The following is a 15,503-nucleotide window of genomic DNA, read 5'->3' on the forward strand; positions in this document are numbered from 1 at the left end:
GAACCAAACTTGCATCCTCTGGAAGAACAGAAAGTGCTCTTAACCTCTAAGCCCTCTCTCCAGCCCCCACGGTAGAAATTGTAGCACAGGGCGGCTGGCCCATAGCAAGTGCTAGCAGGCAGTGCCAGTGTACTGGCCAATCCTGACGCTGGGTGTGCAAGAAGGAACAGCACGGAGAAGTCCCAGGATGCTTGCTTTTTACCACTGCTGCTCACCTTACCAGTGTACACGGAGGGAACGTTCCAGGCCTTTGGGTGACCCGAGAACAAACCCAGCTGAAAATCCCCATTAGCACATGGGTGGGGCCTGATAAGAAATAACCAAACGACGCAGAGAAACTGGAAGGCCACACGGTGCTCTGGGAAACAGCACAAGGGAGAGGCAGTGGGCTCTGTCCCGATGGGTGTGGCTGGTATTTGGAAAAAGACCTCCCAGAGAAAGGCAACACCCAAACCAAGGCCTGAAGGGGGAGCGAGGATAACATTCTCGACAGAGGGAGGACTCTATTCCAGGATCGTAAATCCACAGGGCAGGGTGGGGAGGCTGGAGTCCCTGCAGTCTCCAAATGACATTATGATCCTGCTGAGCACGGAGCAAGTGCCAAATAAAGATGTCCCCGAGGGTGAGTTTTCAGGCTTGAGATCTCTCCTGCTTAGAACACAATACAGGCTATTTGATCATTCCCCATTCAGCCGTGTGACGGCTGCACTGCCAGCCCAAGGGCCCCCAGTCCTGGGAGCATCTTTGAAAAATACCTCATTATGAACAGGTATAAGGGACATCCAGGGCCTTCTCTATAATTAGGATGAGCAAGGGCAGTATTTATCCCTAAGGCCCCCAGCAAGCCTCAGAGGCAGCAGTGGGCCTCTCTGCAATTCCTATACCAACATCTATATGTGGACTGATTACAACAATTAATTTAATAAGGATTCTTCCACACAAACAATGTATCATTTTATTAGCAAACTCTATAAATGTCAACGGTGCAATTCATTCTTATTAATTTTCTAAAATGAAATTAACAGTAGCTGCAAACAGAACTCGCATTGCCTTCCCATTCAGGGGAGTATCGGTGCCATTAATTCCTTACTATCAGGAGACTGGCTTGTGGGAACTCAGCAGTTAACTGCACCAATTAATTTCAATACTGGGAATGGTGGGGGAGGGGAACCCAAACTCAGCTCAACAACTAATTTAGGAAGGTCCTTGAACAAGCAGGGCAACTTGTCCTCCCGGGACCAGAAGCTTTCGAGCGAGTGTGTATGAGAATACAACAGGGTCCGGGTGTCCCCTCTGCCTGCAGTAAAGACGTTCCGACTCCCAGAGCCTGAAGGAAATCAGGCCTTTGGCGGCTGGGGAACACCCGTCTGTGACAGGGTCATAGAAGTTATTTCCCATGTGATGCTCCTGGTGACCCAGAAAAGACAGAGTGGACAGGAGATCAACTTTCTAAGAAAGAAGAAAAAGCAGGGAGGCTGGGTGTGGTGGCTAGCACGCACTTGTGAGCATAACACTTGGGTGACTGAGAAAGGGAAGGAGGATAGGGAGGGAGGGAGGGCAGGACGGGGTGGTGCTTTTTAAGGAGCTTAATGGATGTTCATGCAATTGTTACAATGCTACTGAGTGACAGAACCAAGCCCCAAACTGTCTTCCATTCCTCCTCTTGCTTCACGTGTCCCTATGTCCTACGACAAGAAGTCTCGTGATCCACCATACTCCAGAAAGTCAGAGTCCAGTGTGACCAGAAGTTACATCATCTTCTCAACCAATCCCCAGATTTCTGGGCTGAAATGTTAGGGGGAATCCCAGCCTTGCAACATTCTAAAGTACTTCAGGCACAGTGTGTGTGTGTGAGTGTGTGTGTGTGTGTGTGTGTGTGTGTGCACGCGCATGCAAGCGTGCAACCCTACCATGTTCTGGAGACTCTCACTCCATCTCATTAATAACTCTTTCCTCCTGCTTGGATTCAGAGTGTGTGAGTTAGCATTATTAACACAACAGAATCTAGACTCACCAAAGAGGAAAATCCCTGACTATATCTCTTAGTAAGTTCCTATATTAATCGAGGAGTGAAAACACACCCCAATTGTGGGTGGTACCATCCCAAGGGGGGGGGAGGGTTGGCTGGACTGCATAAAAAAAGAAGCGAGCAGACATCAGCATCCCTCTCCCTCTGCTTTCTGAAGGCTCACAGTGGCCCAGCAGCCTCGCCCTCCGGGCCTTCCTTGCCAGATGACTGTTTATCCTCAAACCCTGAGCTAAAATGAGCCTGTTTCCTTAGATTGTCCCTAGCTGGGTGTTTTATAACAGCAGCCAAGCACTGAATGAATACACCTTGTCTCATGAAGGAACATTCTAAAAGTCAGAACCCATTCCATCATAGCGCAGAGGGGATAGATTAGTCAAGCTCAGGACCAACGGTACAGAGAACCCATCTCATTCCAATCCTGGTTCCAGTTGATAATGCCAAAGACTTTTGTAGTCATCCATGTGTCACAGACCAAGAACTCTGCCTTTTAGCTCAACCCTGTGCGCCGACTCCCAGTTAACATAAGCCCCTGAGCCTGTCCTGCTAATAGAATCATCGCAGCAACCGGAAGGGAATGGCCGCAGATCTCTGATGATTTCACATGAAACATATCAAAAACAAGAACTTAAAGAGTTGAGCAGGAAATAAGAAGCTGTCTTTAAAATCAGCCCCAAATCCCAGGCTCGCCATCCTTCATTGATAATAACATCACTTCGGTGGGCAGGACACCACGGGTCGGCTATATTTTTGCCAATTTCCTCCAGTCCCGGGTGACAAGAGAAGTTAAGTGTTTGTGGCAGTTAGTGGGTTCAAGGACATTTACTGAATAATATTTAGCCATTGCTTCTGATTTGGGAGCTCTTTGTCCCAGAAATCAAGAGTAACCGGACTTTATTGATATATAAAACACACTGAGATCCAAGCAACAGTTAAGTTCGTTTTCCCTTTTAAAGAGTATGTGCCACTGATGGCAAGTGGGCACTTTCCCAAAATGAACTGCCCCTGCCCTGCACCTGTCTGGCAAGTTTCCGTGTGCCTGGCTGAAGGACGGAGCCCAGAGCCATCCTGTGAAAAGTTCCGACAGCTGGTGCCCAGTGTCTAGTCCTCATCAAATTCACTACCACCGTCTTGGGCCGGTTAATGAGCATTCCCTTTCACGGTCATTGAGCAAAACATGGCACCGTCAACTCCTTTCCCTGCACTGAGTGGCCAGATCTGGTAATCCCCCAAAATCAATTATCTAGTCTCACCATACAGAGCTGGAAAACTGTGATAGCCAGGACATTACCTTGTCTTAGGGGATGTGGTTAGCCATTCTTCGTGTTTCTCAAATGTTATTAAATAAGCCGCAATTTCCTGAAACAGAAGAATAAAAAGATAATGATAACAATTAGTTCATGTTGGACCCTGAGAAGCAGAAATAAAAAGTAGTTATTTGTTTTCCCCGGGGGCTGTGCATCTTGGCCAGGCCGGAACTTGGTTGGACTCTTCTAGAAAAATTGTTGACTGGGACTCAGCCTCTCTTTTGATTCCCTGAGTCCTTTTCACTCAGCCAGCCACACAATCGCCATCAAAGCCTGGGTTTCAAAGGAGGAGTCAGTGGCAAGGACAAAAATATTTCTCTGTGGAAGGAAGCATCAGAAAACCTTTGAGATCCCAGATGCCATTCACCTGAAGGAGAAAAGCATACACCAACAACAGGTCTTGCTGTACACTCTGCTTCTCCGAAACAGGATGCCTTTTAGCCTTCTCACCAAAGAACTGCGTCTGCTCAGCTTGACTCCCAACCCCCACCCTGGAGCGAAACCACAGAGAGACAGAGACAGACACAGAGACAGAGAACAGGGAGAGAAAGAGAGAGAGAGAGAAGTATCCCCACTGTTAACTTGATCTATTGAGCAGAGCCTCAGAGAGCCAAGTCAGCTGAGTTTCAGGCAAAGATAGGGAAGATGTGAGCACCTGAAGGTAAATTAAATATTTATAAAGACAATAACATCATCACAGATAAAACTACTGATTTATTAATAATTTCCACAAGGAGCTAGTGAGTGACACAATATAAGTCATTGCCCCATCTCTTAGACATGACATGGCCCATTACTCCCAGATCCAAACAGATCTGCTACCATGAAATTGGCTGGGATCGTAAGTTAATTAGAGTTTGGCTAGTACACATTTCCTTTGATCTTGGGAGCAATGTGATACAGAGAATCTGCCATGGACTGTCAGGAAAATGCAGAGCATGGGCCTTGGGCTCCCTCTGAGCTCCTGCTGCAGGCACAGCAGCTCTGAGCTCCTTGGAGTAGAGCAGGCCATATGCCCAGAGACCAGCAGCCTCCTGAACTTAGACACAGTGGGTCTGAGCACCATGTAGTCTTAGGGAAAAGGAAGAGGCATTCTCAACATCAGGTATACAGGTTGGTTGTTGGTAGAAATACAACCTGCCATGCCACGAAGACCACCAGGACCGGTGAAAACCAAGACTCTGTAGTCATAGTAAATGGCCATCGCTACATATGTTGGAACCAAGAGCCCAAACCACCACAGCCTGGAAGACTGAAGCCTACAGCAAGAACTCAGGAAAGCAGTGATAACAAAAGCAACTGCTTCTTTGCCTGTTCCTATCACTGAGTTTTAGCTAAAGAAAGACCCCAGCGGGTTCTCATCCCTGACCCTCTTGAAGTTTGTCTCCTCTCTTGGAGAAAATCCTTCCTTGGGGTCTCACCATAGGTCAATAATCCCATGCCCCAGCCAGCCCTGCTTTGCTGTTCAGGACAGGACAAGTGGTCCATCTTCTATTCTCCCACAGCATTTTCCTCAGTGCACAGGATTCATCACTTTGCATTCTAACTACCTGTTTACTTGGGCAGCATCCCCATCAGACCATGCAAGAATAAGGGCTTTGTCATTCACAGGACTTAATGGTGTCCTGGAGCACAGGGAGGAACCCTGACAAAAATGCCTGTTAGATGCAGGATGAGTTGGTAGATGAGTGGGTAAATAGGTGGGGAGGTGGATGAATGGGAAGGTCGCTGGTTAAACAGGTGCATGAATGGACAAGTTCACAGGTGGATGGACAGGTGCACAGGTGAATGGGCAGGTGGATGCACAGGTAGATAGGCAGGTCACATGTGGGTGGGCAGTTGCACAGGTGGATGGAAAGGTGCATGGGTGGATGGACAGGTAGGTTCACAGGTGCATGACAGATGCACAGGTGGATGGGCAGGTGCACAGGTGGATAGGCAGGTGCACATGTGGGTGGGCAATTGCACAGGTGGATGGGCAGGTGAACAGGTGAATGGACAGGTGGATGGACAGGAGCACAGGTGGATGGGCAGGTGCACAGGTGGATGGGCAGGAGCACAGGTGGATGGGCAGGTGCACAGGTGGATGGACAGATGCACAGGTGGATGGACAGGTGCACAGGTGGATGGACAGGTGCACAGGTGAATGGGCAGGTGCACAGGTGGATGGACAGGTGCACAGGTGGATGGACAGGTGCACAGGTGGATGGAAAGGTGCACAGGTGGATGGAAAGGTGCACAGGTGGATGGGCAGGTGCACAGGTGGATGGAAAGGTGCACAGGTGGATGGAAAGGTGCACAGGTGGATGGAAAGGTGCACAGGTGGATGGACAGGTGCACAGGTGGATGGAAAGGTGCACAGGTGGATGGAAAGGTGCACAGGTGGATGGAAAGGTGCACAGGTGGATGGAAAGGTGCACAGGTGGATGGAAAGGTGCACAGGTGGATGGACAGGTGCACAGGTGGATGGACAGGTGCACAGGTGGATGGAAAGGTGCACAGGTGGATGGACAGGTGCACAGGTGGATGGACAGGTGCACAGGTGGATGGACAGGTGCACAGGTGGATGGGCAGGTGCACAGGTGGGTGACAGGTGCACAGGTGGATGGATATGTGGAAGGACATGTGGATGGTTGTGTGAGTGATGGACTGGTGTGTGGGTGGATGGGGGAAAATGAGTGATCACTGCAGAAAGAAGTATGCATTCATAAGGACATGTGTGTGGTAGTGTGTGTGTATATATATTTAAGGCTGGAAATAGCTGAAGTGAGCAAACAGACCTGGCCTTGGGTCCCGAGTCTGCCAAAGATCAGATGCCCGTCTTAAATACATTGCTTGCCCCATCTAGAACTCAACTCCCTCTGCATGGAGGAAAATATCAGCTCCCAGGGCAGGTGCAAGGAGTGGTAGTCCTTTCATCACACTGACAGCCACGGCATGTCTGTGGACAAAGGTTTCCGTGATCAGCATTACATGGTGTGAGCTACCTGTCCAGAAGCCCCCTCACCACAGGAGGTGCCACGATAGGGATAGTCCAGGCCACTGCTGCGGTTATGGACATCGCACCCTAGCCCCTTCTCCTCTCCAACACCCACAACTGATGGTAACGCTGGGATGACTGTTCAGACTTGCTGGATTCAACCCTGTCAGTCAACCATTGCATCCCATTTGTTTTCACAAGATGCTGAGCTCAGACCATGGCCACCACACACACGGCCAGCCACATGTTAGGTAGCATCTCTCTGTCATAATCTCAGCAGATGCGGTGACCAGAGTAACCTGCCATGCTGACTAGATGCCCAGTGTGGGAACTTGACACAAGCTGGAGTCATTGGGAAGAGAGAGGCAGCCTGGAGTGGGAAAATGCCCACTAGAATGAGTGGCGAATTTCCTTGATTGATGATTGATGTGAGGGGGGCTCACTTTGTGATGTCACCCCTGAGCTGGTGGTCCTGGGTGCCATAAGGAGACACCCTGCATGAGCCATAAACAGAACTCCTCCATGGTCTCTGCTTCAACTCCTGCCTCCAGGGTCCTGCCTTCACGCCCCTAAATGATGGACTATGACGTGGACTGGAAGTGGAATTTAACCCTTTCCTCACCAAGTCGCTTAAGGCCATGGGTCTTGTCACATCAATAGAAACCTTAAGACATACCAGATCCCTGCTCTAGCCAAGGGTCACACCCCAGTGACCCAGAAGGTAAGGGCACAGTACACCCCAATACTCTCACATCCATCACTTTACTCCCACTGACCTGAAGACTTCACAGACATGCGTCCAGTCACATCCACCACAGCCTAGCAGGGTTTCCCCCTGTTGCTGTCCCCCAAAGAGGAAAATCTCTGCACACTTGCTGCATCAGGCTCTACACTAAAGGCACTGAACACCTACTGTGTGGCCGCCCAGGGATGAGAGCACCGTGGAGGCTATTCAGCCCTTGGGCTCACAATCAGTGAGGGGAGAAAGACATGTCAACAGCAGAGCAGTCACCCTGCTTAGGGCCACAGTGTGTTTAACCACATAGCCAAAGGGTTAGCACAGGGCCACTGTGTGTTCAAAACTGTTAGCACAGGACTCCAAGCCAGTATGGAGACAAGCAGGGACCAGGAAATCACACTCAATAATGAGCTTCCTTTGACCGCTGGCCACTCCCTCCTTCTCCATCATGGGAGGTGTGTGTGTGTGTGTGTGTGTGTGTGTGTGTGTGTGTGGTGTTTCTCCCAATCTGTGATGCCTACCACACCACTTGGAAGAACACCCATCCCACTTAATACCAGCTTTTCTGAACAAGGAAACTAAATACTTGCAGCCAGGTCCCGCCTCTGGACTTGACACCAGAGGCTGTTCCACGCTGCTGCTGGTCTCCACTGGTCCTCGAAGCTTCTGGGTCACCTATCTAACCTCAGCTTCATGCTACCCTATCATGGACAAATAAGGATCTGAGGAAACAAATGCACTGATAGATGTATTCAGGGGAAAATCACTTATACCAGAAACATGAACGCCAGCAAGCTCCCATCCCAAGGGTGCCTCCAAATGCTATCTCCAACCAGGAAGCAAGAGAGAGTGCTGTGTCTGGGACCCCAGACCTAGTTCCCCCCAGGTCACGCCCACACATGTCCCCATGCCCGAATGGGCATGGTCAGTGCAACAGGTACAGGCCGGATGGAGATCTCACTACACTACCCAGTCTTGCCAGACCATTGCCCTTGCCAGAATTCATCCCTTCCTCTCCAGATAGGCAGGCGGGGGCTGGAGGTTGCTGTCTCAAAGCTGAGAAACTGGCTGAGCAAACAGAGATACCAAGGAACAAACATCCTGGTGGTAGCTGGAGTTTAAGGAGATGGAAATTCAGAATAACTGGGAATGGAGGGATGGGGTTAAGACTGTGTCCTGCTCTGCAGAGGAGCTGAGTGCAGTTTCCCACACACTTGTCAGGGAGCTCACAACTCTAACTCCAGCTCCAGGGAAAACCATGCCTCTCCTGGCCTCCACAGACACCTAACTGATGTGTACACAGACACACAGAAAGACACATTGTAGCCGGGCATTGATGGCACACACCTTTAATCCCAGCACTTGGGAGGCAGAGACAGATGGATCTCTGTGAGTTTGAGGCCAGCCTGGTCTACAGAGTGAATTCCAGGACAGGCTCCAAAGCAATACAGAGAAACCCTGTATAAAAAAAAAAAAAAAGAAAGAAAAGAAAAAGAAAAAAGAAAGAACACATTGTAAAAAAAATTTTTTTAAACTAAAAAGTAGAGGTACAAATATTCACAGCAGCATTACTGGCAAGAGCTTGGGCTCAGGCCATAGATGGGCGAGTGGGTCCACAGAGGGACCTGAATGTGAACAGGGCAAAGTCCTGTTCTAGAGGGCTAGAACACACCTGTACGGGACGACCCATAACGAAGGCACAATAATATTTCATAAAAGGAAACCTACCACAACAGGCCATGTGTTAGAATGCTGTTAATGAATTAGGTGGGACATCCCAATCAACTGGCAGAGAATATAAATGTGTGGCTGTTGAGGGCTGAGAAAGAGGGGGATCAGTGACTGGTCAAAGAACACCGGTCTCCTTTTGGAGGTAGCACAGATCTTAGGAGCTCCTAGGAGTGCTGGCTGCATACCACAGATGCTACAGAGTAGCTGTTCCCAACCTGTGAGTCATGACCCCTTTGTGAGTCCAGTGACCCTTTCACATGGGTCACCTAAGTCCTTTGGACAGCACAGATATTTACATTATGATTCATGACTAGCGATTTTATAGTTATGAAGTAACAACAAAACAAGTCTATGGTTGGGGGTCATCACAACATGAGGAACTGTATTAAAGGGTTATAGAATTAGGAAGGTTGAGAAGCACTGCTCTAGAGTTTATATAAGTAAATTTTAACATAATTTTAAGAGCAAGAAGAGAACTCATGCATCCAGCTAGATGTGGCTAGGTGATGGAGATAACTAGCTCGCTCTGCCTACGCAGCAGAAGGACTATGTTGGGACAGCCATTGGCCTCCAGCCTCCTGCTACCCTTCACGCATCCCAGATCCTGCACCGACACTAGGAAGAATGACTCCACTGTCAAGATGAAGAAATTCACGGCAGGCTCCAAAGCAAAGACTGTCCAGCTTGCAGATTTTAAATGCTCAGTTTGTCCTTTGGGTGTTCAAATAGAAAAACGGCTGCCAAAACAGTGCATGTGTGGCCGGGACAGGGGCGGCAGCCTGTGGCAGATGGAATCCGCAGTTCTGTGGACTCTGCTGTGCATAAGCAATGCTTCCCACCAACAGGAAGGCAGAAGGGTTGTCCCAGGGGTACCGTCATGAAGGGTGAGGGTACAAGACAGGGCAGTACAGCTCTTCACCCCACTACCCAAATCCACCATCCAGGGATCAGTGGTGTCCCCAGGGTCTGAGGGCACATGGCGGTAGCGAGCCAGTGGGGAAACTAGAGGCCTGGGGGCGAGAGCCCGATGTTGTGCTGGCCTGGCTCCTACAGCTGTGACCCCTCCTTGCACCCGCTCACCATCTCTGCCCACGTCCCTCTCAGGACTTGGCCTCCCTGGGGAATTGTCTGGATGTCCTTCACGGAACAGTGAGTGAGCTTCAGCTTCAGGAGCCTGCGCTGCAATGACTGTGGTAGTCTATGACCCCTAGCATATATAGGTAGCATGCTCTGTTGTACAGCTTTGTGTGGAGAATCCAAACCTGGACTCCCTACACAGCCAGAGAGCCCTGGAGTTCTTGGATGCAAAGGTAACTGTTGGCTCAGTAGAAGGCTGCATGGGAGTGCGCAAAGTTCTTCTATGCACAATAAAGACACGGAGCCACACTGGAGCCTCCCTTAGTGCAGGGAGAAGGACAGAGATGGGCGGTGAAGGCTGTTGCTGGGGAACTCCATGCCCATGTGGAATGCTCTGCAGAAATGTGAACCCAGCGAGGCCCCCAAACAGCTCAGGGCCCACCCTCAGCACGAGAGACCCACTCTCCAGCAGCAAATAGTAGGGCTGTATGCCACCATGTGTCGTCTTGAAATTTCAAGTAGCTACATTTCTCGAGGTTTAAAAAAAAACGAGAATAGGTTTAATAATAGGTTTTATATTTTAACCCAAATGTATTCAAAATAGAACATCCCTAATTTTGGAAAGCAGTCGAGCGGCTTCCTATTCTTCATACTGTTTTCTAAACCTGGCATGTGTTCCCACTCCCAGCCCACCTCAGCCGGGCTTGGGGGCCAAACAAGGCTGGTGTGTGGGATGGTGGCCTTAAATAGACACTGTGGGAGCCTGTGACAGACGGAACCTTCTGGCAGCCAGGTGGAGTCTGGGTGGGAAAGAGGGGGCCACTGTTACCTCAGTTTCCCCCAGGGCAGAGAAGCTGTGGGGGTTCTCTGAGGTGTGAGAGGCCTCCTCCTGTCTGCAGTAGAATATAGGAGGGTTCAGGGAGCTTATCAGTTTATCAGTGCTGTGGGTCTCTGCCCAAGAGGCATGCATCCCCAAAGACACATAAAACACGCACACGCACACACCTGTTACCAGACACGCACAACAGTCCAGCACAGAGGTGGCAGCTTGCCTTCCAACAATCACACTAAAAACAACTCTCAGAAAAAGGACATGTCCTGCCCAGACTGTCTGCGCATCCCCTTACTCCGTCTTTAAGACACATGTTCAATGTCAGGTAAAAACGGTCTGTGGAGAGGCCCTTAGTGATTTCTGTAATGAATTAAATAACACTGATAACATGTACATGTCTGTAAATATGTGCATTTGTATATGTACATGTGTGTATGTTTGAGAATGCATGCTTGTATAGGTCTGAGTAGGCACTATGGTTATGTGTATGTGTGTATATGGTTGAGTGTGTATATGTATGCTCATGTTTGTGTGTGTATGTATTTGAATGGGTATGTATATGTATGTATGTCTTTATGTGTATTTGTACATGTATATATTATACATGTTAGGTAGTATCATATGTTTATGTGTGTTTGGGAATGTGTATTTGTGTGTGTGTTTGGCTGTGTATGCATATATATTTATATATATATATATAATGTTTGGGGTGTACATATGTACACATGTGTATGCATATATGTTGGTATATGCTTGTTCTAAAGTATCCAGAGCACCAGTAATAAAAACATCTCTGTGGTCTATACAGTCTCAGCTACCTTTTGCATAAGAAAATGGGTTTTCAACCACGGGGTAATTTTAAAAGTTTGGCTTTTATGAGAGCTCTGCGCGAAGGTTTTTATCTGTGAGGACGGACGCTGAGGGGAATAGGTAGTGCTCTGCTAGCAGCTGGCCCCAGCATCTGCTGGAGCCACAGAATGCAATTATATTACTCCCAAATGTGAAGTGAAAATATCTTGTTTCCAATACTCTTGGTTTTAAGGCGCATCCTGAGCGTCCTCTGGGCATTTCGGTGGTGGCAGCTCTCCGTGCTGTGCACTTTATTAGGGATGTGTGAATGTCATATTAATGACTTCTAACCAACATGTTTACAGTGCAAGAAATTTTTCCCAGAATCTGCCACTCACTGCACTCCACTAAAAATAATTGGCCCTAATTTAAATAAATAACTATGCTATACCCCATCCCAGTGGCAAGTAGCCCTGAATAATGCTGGTAGGTCCATTTTTATGATGAAGAGTCCACCTGGGCCCAGTGGTATCAAGTCCCGTCTAAACTCTTTGGATCTGTCCTCTTGTCAACAGCCGGGGCATCTTACCTTCATGGGATCAGGCCCATACCTGCATGAGATACTCTGGGTCCCCACTCACAAGTTAGAGCAACACCCCAACTCAAAATGATGAGCAACCCTACTAGAAGCAATGAACGTACACACTGGTGGGTTTTCTCCTTTTGTTTCTGTTGGTCTTTTGTTATAGTTATAAGGAAAAGCTGGAGGGGGTGGCTGTCCCGAGTGGGGGGGTCCCAAGGTCAGGGACCACGTGGGAGAGCATAGCGGGTTCCACAGCAGGTGAGGGTGACAGAGGCGGAGGGAATAATGCGCCAGGCAGACAGAGCTTGAGTGGGTTTATTTAGAAAGGAGAGTAAGGGGGAAGGGAAGAGACACAGAGACACTTGGAACAGAAGAGAAGATGGAGAGAGAGAGGAGCCAGAAAGAAAGCAAAGGGCAAAGAGAGAGAGCAAATGGGCGGGGTCTGACGTTTAAAGGGTCCGTTACCCCTGCCTGCAGACTAGTACTCATGGAACCCTGGGCACTGCCTGAGTGCATTCTGCCAGGTGACAGGGACAGGCCAGCGTAACGCCTGAGTCCTTGCAGCTTCTGCATGGGGTGTGGCATCACTCTGCTCAGACACATCATACAACACTGGTAGTGAAGGCATCTGGGAGATGGTGTCTGAAACACCTCCAGGGTGATGCTGGGCTCAGAGTTCATGCCTAACAGACGCCTGGCATAGCTGTCTGTCTGTCATAGGGGATGGGGAGGTAGCTTCCCCAGTGCCAACCCGTGAAGAAGCAAAGAGCCACCATGGACACTCAGAAATGGAGCAACTCACACCATCACAGTCCTGTATCCACACATCACTACAACTGTTCTGTGAGTTATTGAGGACCTACTGTGTACCAGACGCATGGCCTACTGGTCCAAAAAAAAAAAAAAAAAAAAAAAAAGATCGATGGTCTAAGACAGAGAGACAGACTGTGGGATGCAGGGCTAAGGCTAACTTGTCAAGCGCAATGCCTGTGAGGAGCTTCCTTAGCAGTGTGAACAAAGAACTCACGCTGAGGAGAAAGGACGGGAAGCCAAAGAGCTCAACCTGGGACAGCTCTGGGGTGAGCAGGGGCTGCCAGGCAGAGACACTGGGGCAAGGAACAGCAAATGCAAAGATGGGGACCAGGAAGAGTAAGTGTGTTCAGGGAACATCAGCAAATGAAATGGCTGGAGTTGGCAGGGGGTGGGGAGGATGAGCAGTACCTAAGCAGGGGGTGTGGAGGCCCCAGACTGGGGAGCAATTGAAATGCCAGGCAGGTGGACTCTCAGCCATGAGATACAGGGGCCAGGAAAGCTTTTAAGCAGAGGGGACACACAGGTACATGCTTTGGAAATGTCACTTTGATGGCTGTGCGGTAGAGAGTGACTGCTGGGAGACCATGATGACAGTCCAGGAAAGGGGCGGAAGCTCATGAAAGACGGCAGTCAGGAGAGCGGACACAGCACAAAGTGAGTGTCTATAAAAGAAAAGCCAGTTGACTGGCAAATGACAGGAGGCAGAAGGGACAGGTTTGAAGCAAAGGGCACCCACTGGCAGCCTTGAGGCTGGGCCCACGGAGTCAGGCTGGCTGGCTTCCATGTGGCGTTTCTCTCTTTTGGCTTTTCTGCCCGTTGAGAGGCTGGCTCCCTTCACTGACTACACACACACATTTTACCTTTATAACATTGGAAAAGACCATGGGCCAATGGAGACTATCGGAAAATGCAACTCAGAATGCAGACTTTAAAGAGACCGGAGTATATCCGAACACTCGCCATTCCTTAAGCCAATAAGCTGTTGCTGGTGTGAAATGATCAGGAGATTAATACCACCCTGCTCTATCTTAATGCCATGCCAACTGCCTCACGATTACTCATCTCTCTAAACCCAAGTTCACCCGTCTTTGCGCTGCTCATGGATGCTGAAGCTGGGCCCTGGAAACATCTCCCCTCTGCCAGCTTAGGAGAGTGTTAAGATTTATAATTAGGGCACCACAGGGAGCCAGGAAGATCATTCAATCAGCGAAATATTTGCCACATAAGCATAAGGTTTGGACCAGAACCCATCTTTAAAGGAAGAATTAAGGAGTTGGACATGGTGCTGCACACTTAAAATCTCTGTGCTGGAGAGGTGAAGACAGACAGGTCCCTGGGCCAGCCAGCCTCCCTGGGGAGTCCAAAGCCAATGAGAGACCCTGTCTCAAAGAAAAGGTGGATGGTACCTGGGAAACAATGCCCCAAGTTGACCTCTGGCCTCCGTATTCACACGTACACACGCAAACACATGAAACGGTGGCCCTGTACAATGTTGGAGGAAAAGGGCAGCCCTGCAGTTCCTGTCACAGGTGATGTTACTACTTCCAGCATGGTCACCCAGAGATAGAACCCAGCAGCATGCAGCTACACCCTCAAGACCTAATCCATCCGCCACCGGCTGCTTCAGCCACCTCCTCACCCAATGATGTCGTCAAGAAGCAGTGGTCACTCCTGCGAACCTCAGCTCATCTCCTTGGCTATGCACTCCAGCCAGTGGGGTGCAGGAGAATCTTTTCAACCATCTACTGGCTCTCCATCCATGGCCTAGAGGCCATACCTACTCTCTTGCCCTGATACTGTGAGAATCCTTAGGGCCCTAGGGATAAAGAATTCTTTATCCCTATGAGGAGCTAGACATCTTCTACTGGGTAGATTAATTTTATATAATTATCTATTTTCTACATAGTGAGTGTGTGTGTGTGTGTGTGTGTGTGTGTGTGTGTGTGTGCAGCTGCCTGTGGAAGTCAGAACAGGGTGTTAGATCCCCTGTAGCTGGAGTTATTTATGGTTGTAATCTTTCTAACATGGATTCTGGGTACTAAACCCAGGTTCTCTGCGAAAGTAGTATGCATTCTTAGCCACTGGGTCATATCTCCAGCCCTAGGTAGCAACTCTTCACATCCCTGCTAAATAATAAAAATGTATCCCAAATGGGTCCTGGCCAATGTGAGAACTGTCCACAGATAGCCATACCACTGCAGATAGCCACACCACCACGGATAGCCACACTACCGTGGATAGCCATACACCACAGATAGCTATACCACCATGGGTAGCTATACCACCACAGATAGCCACACCACCGCGGGTAGCCACACCACCACGGGTAGCCACACCACCGCGGGTAGCCACACCACCATGGTCCTCCGTCACTCTGCTCTATTATTTTAAGATAAGGCTGGACAAGAGGTTAATGCGTGCAGTGAAAATGAGAAGGAATGGCACGTCCTTGGGGAAATACCCAATGTATCCCAGTGTGCACTCTGCAGCAAGCTCCCTAAATGTCCACCAGACGGTAGCTTGAGGCCCCTGAAGGGGCCTGTGTCCTACTCTAGGGCTTCTTGTATGTGTGTGGATAAAGAGCATTTCTTCTAGAAGAGAAAGCTACTACTTCACTCTTTGGCCA

General features: G+C 49.2%; 1 protein-coding gene across 1 annotated transcript in view; it reads right to left on the bottom strand.

Moving 5' to 3' along the window:
- Camta1 (calmodulin binding transcription activator 1) overlaps nt 1–15,503 on the bottom strand; it is an 804,682-nt gene that overhangs the window by 522,383 nt on the left and 266,796 nt on the right. Inside the window, exon 4 of the mRNA XM_051173965.1 lies at nt 3,318–3,385. Coding sequence (XP_051029922.1) covers nt 3,318–3,385 — 68 coding nt within the window. The remainder of the gene's footprint in view (nt 1–3,317; nt 3,386–15,503) is intronic.

Source organism: Phodopus roborovskii, unplaced genomic scaffold (genome assembly GCF_943737965.1).
Source record: "Phodopus roborovskii unplaced genomic scaffold, PHOROB, whole genome shotgun sequence".
NCBI classification, from domain to species: Eukaryota; Metazoa; Chordata; class Mammalia; order Rodentia; family Cricetidae; genus Phodopus; species Phodopus roborovskii.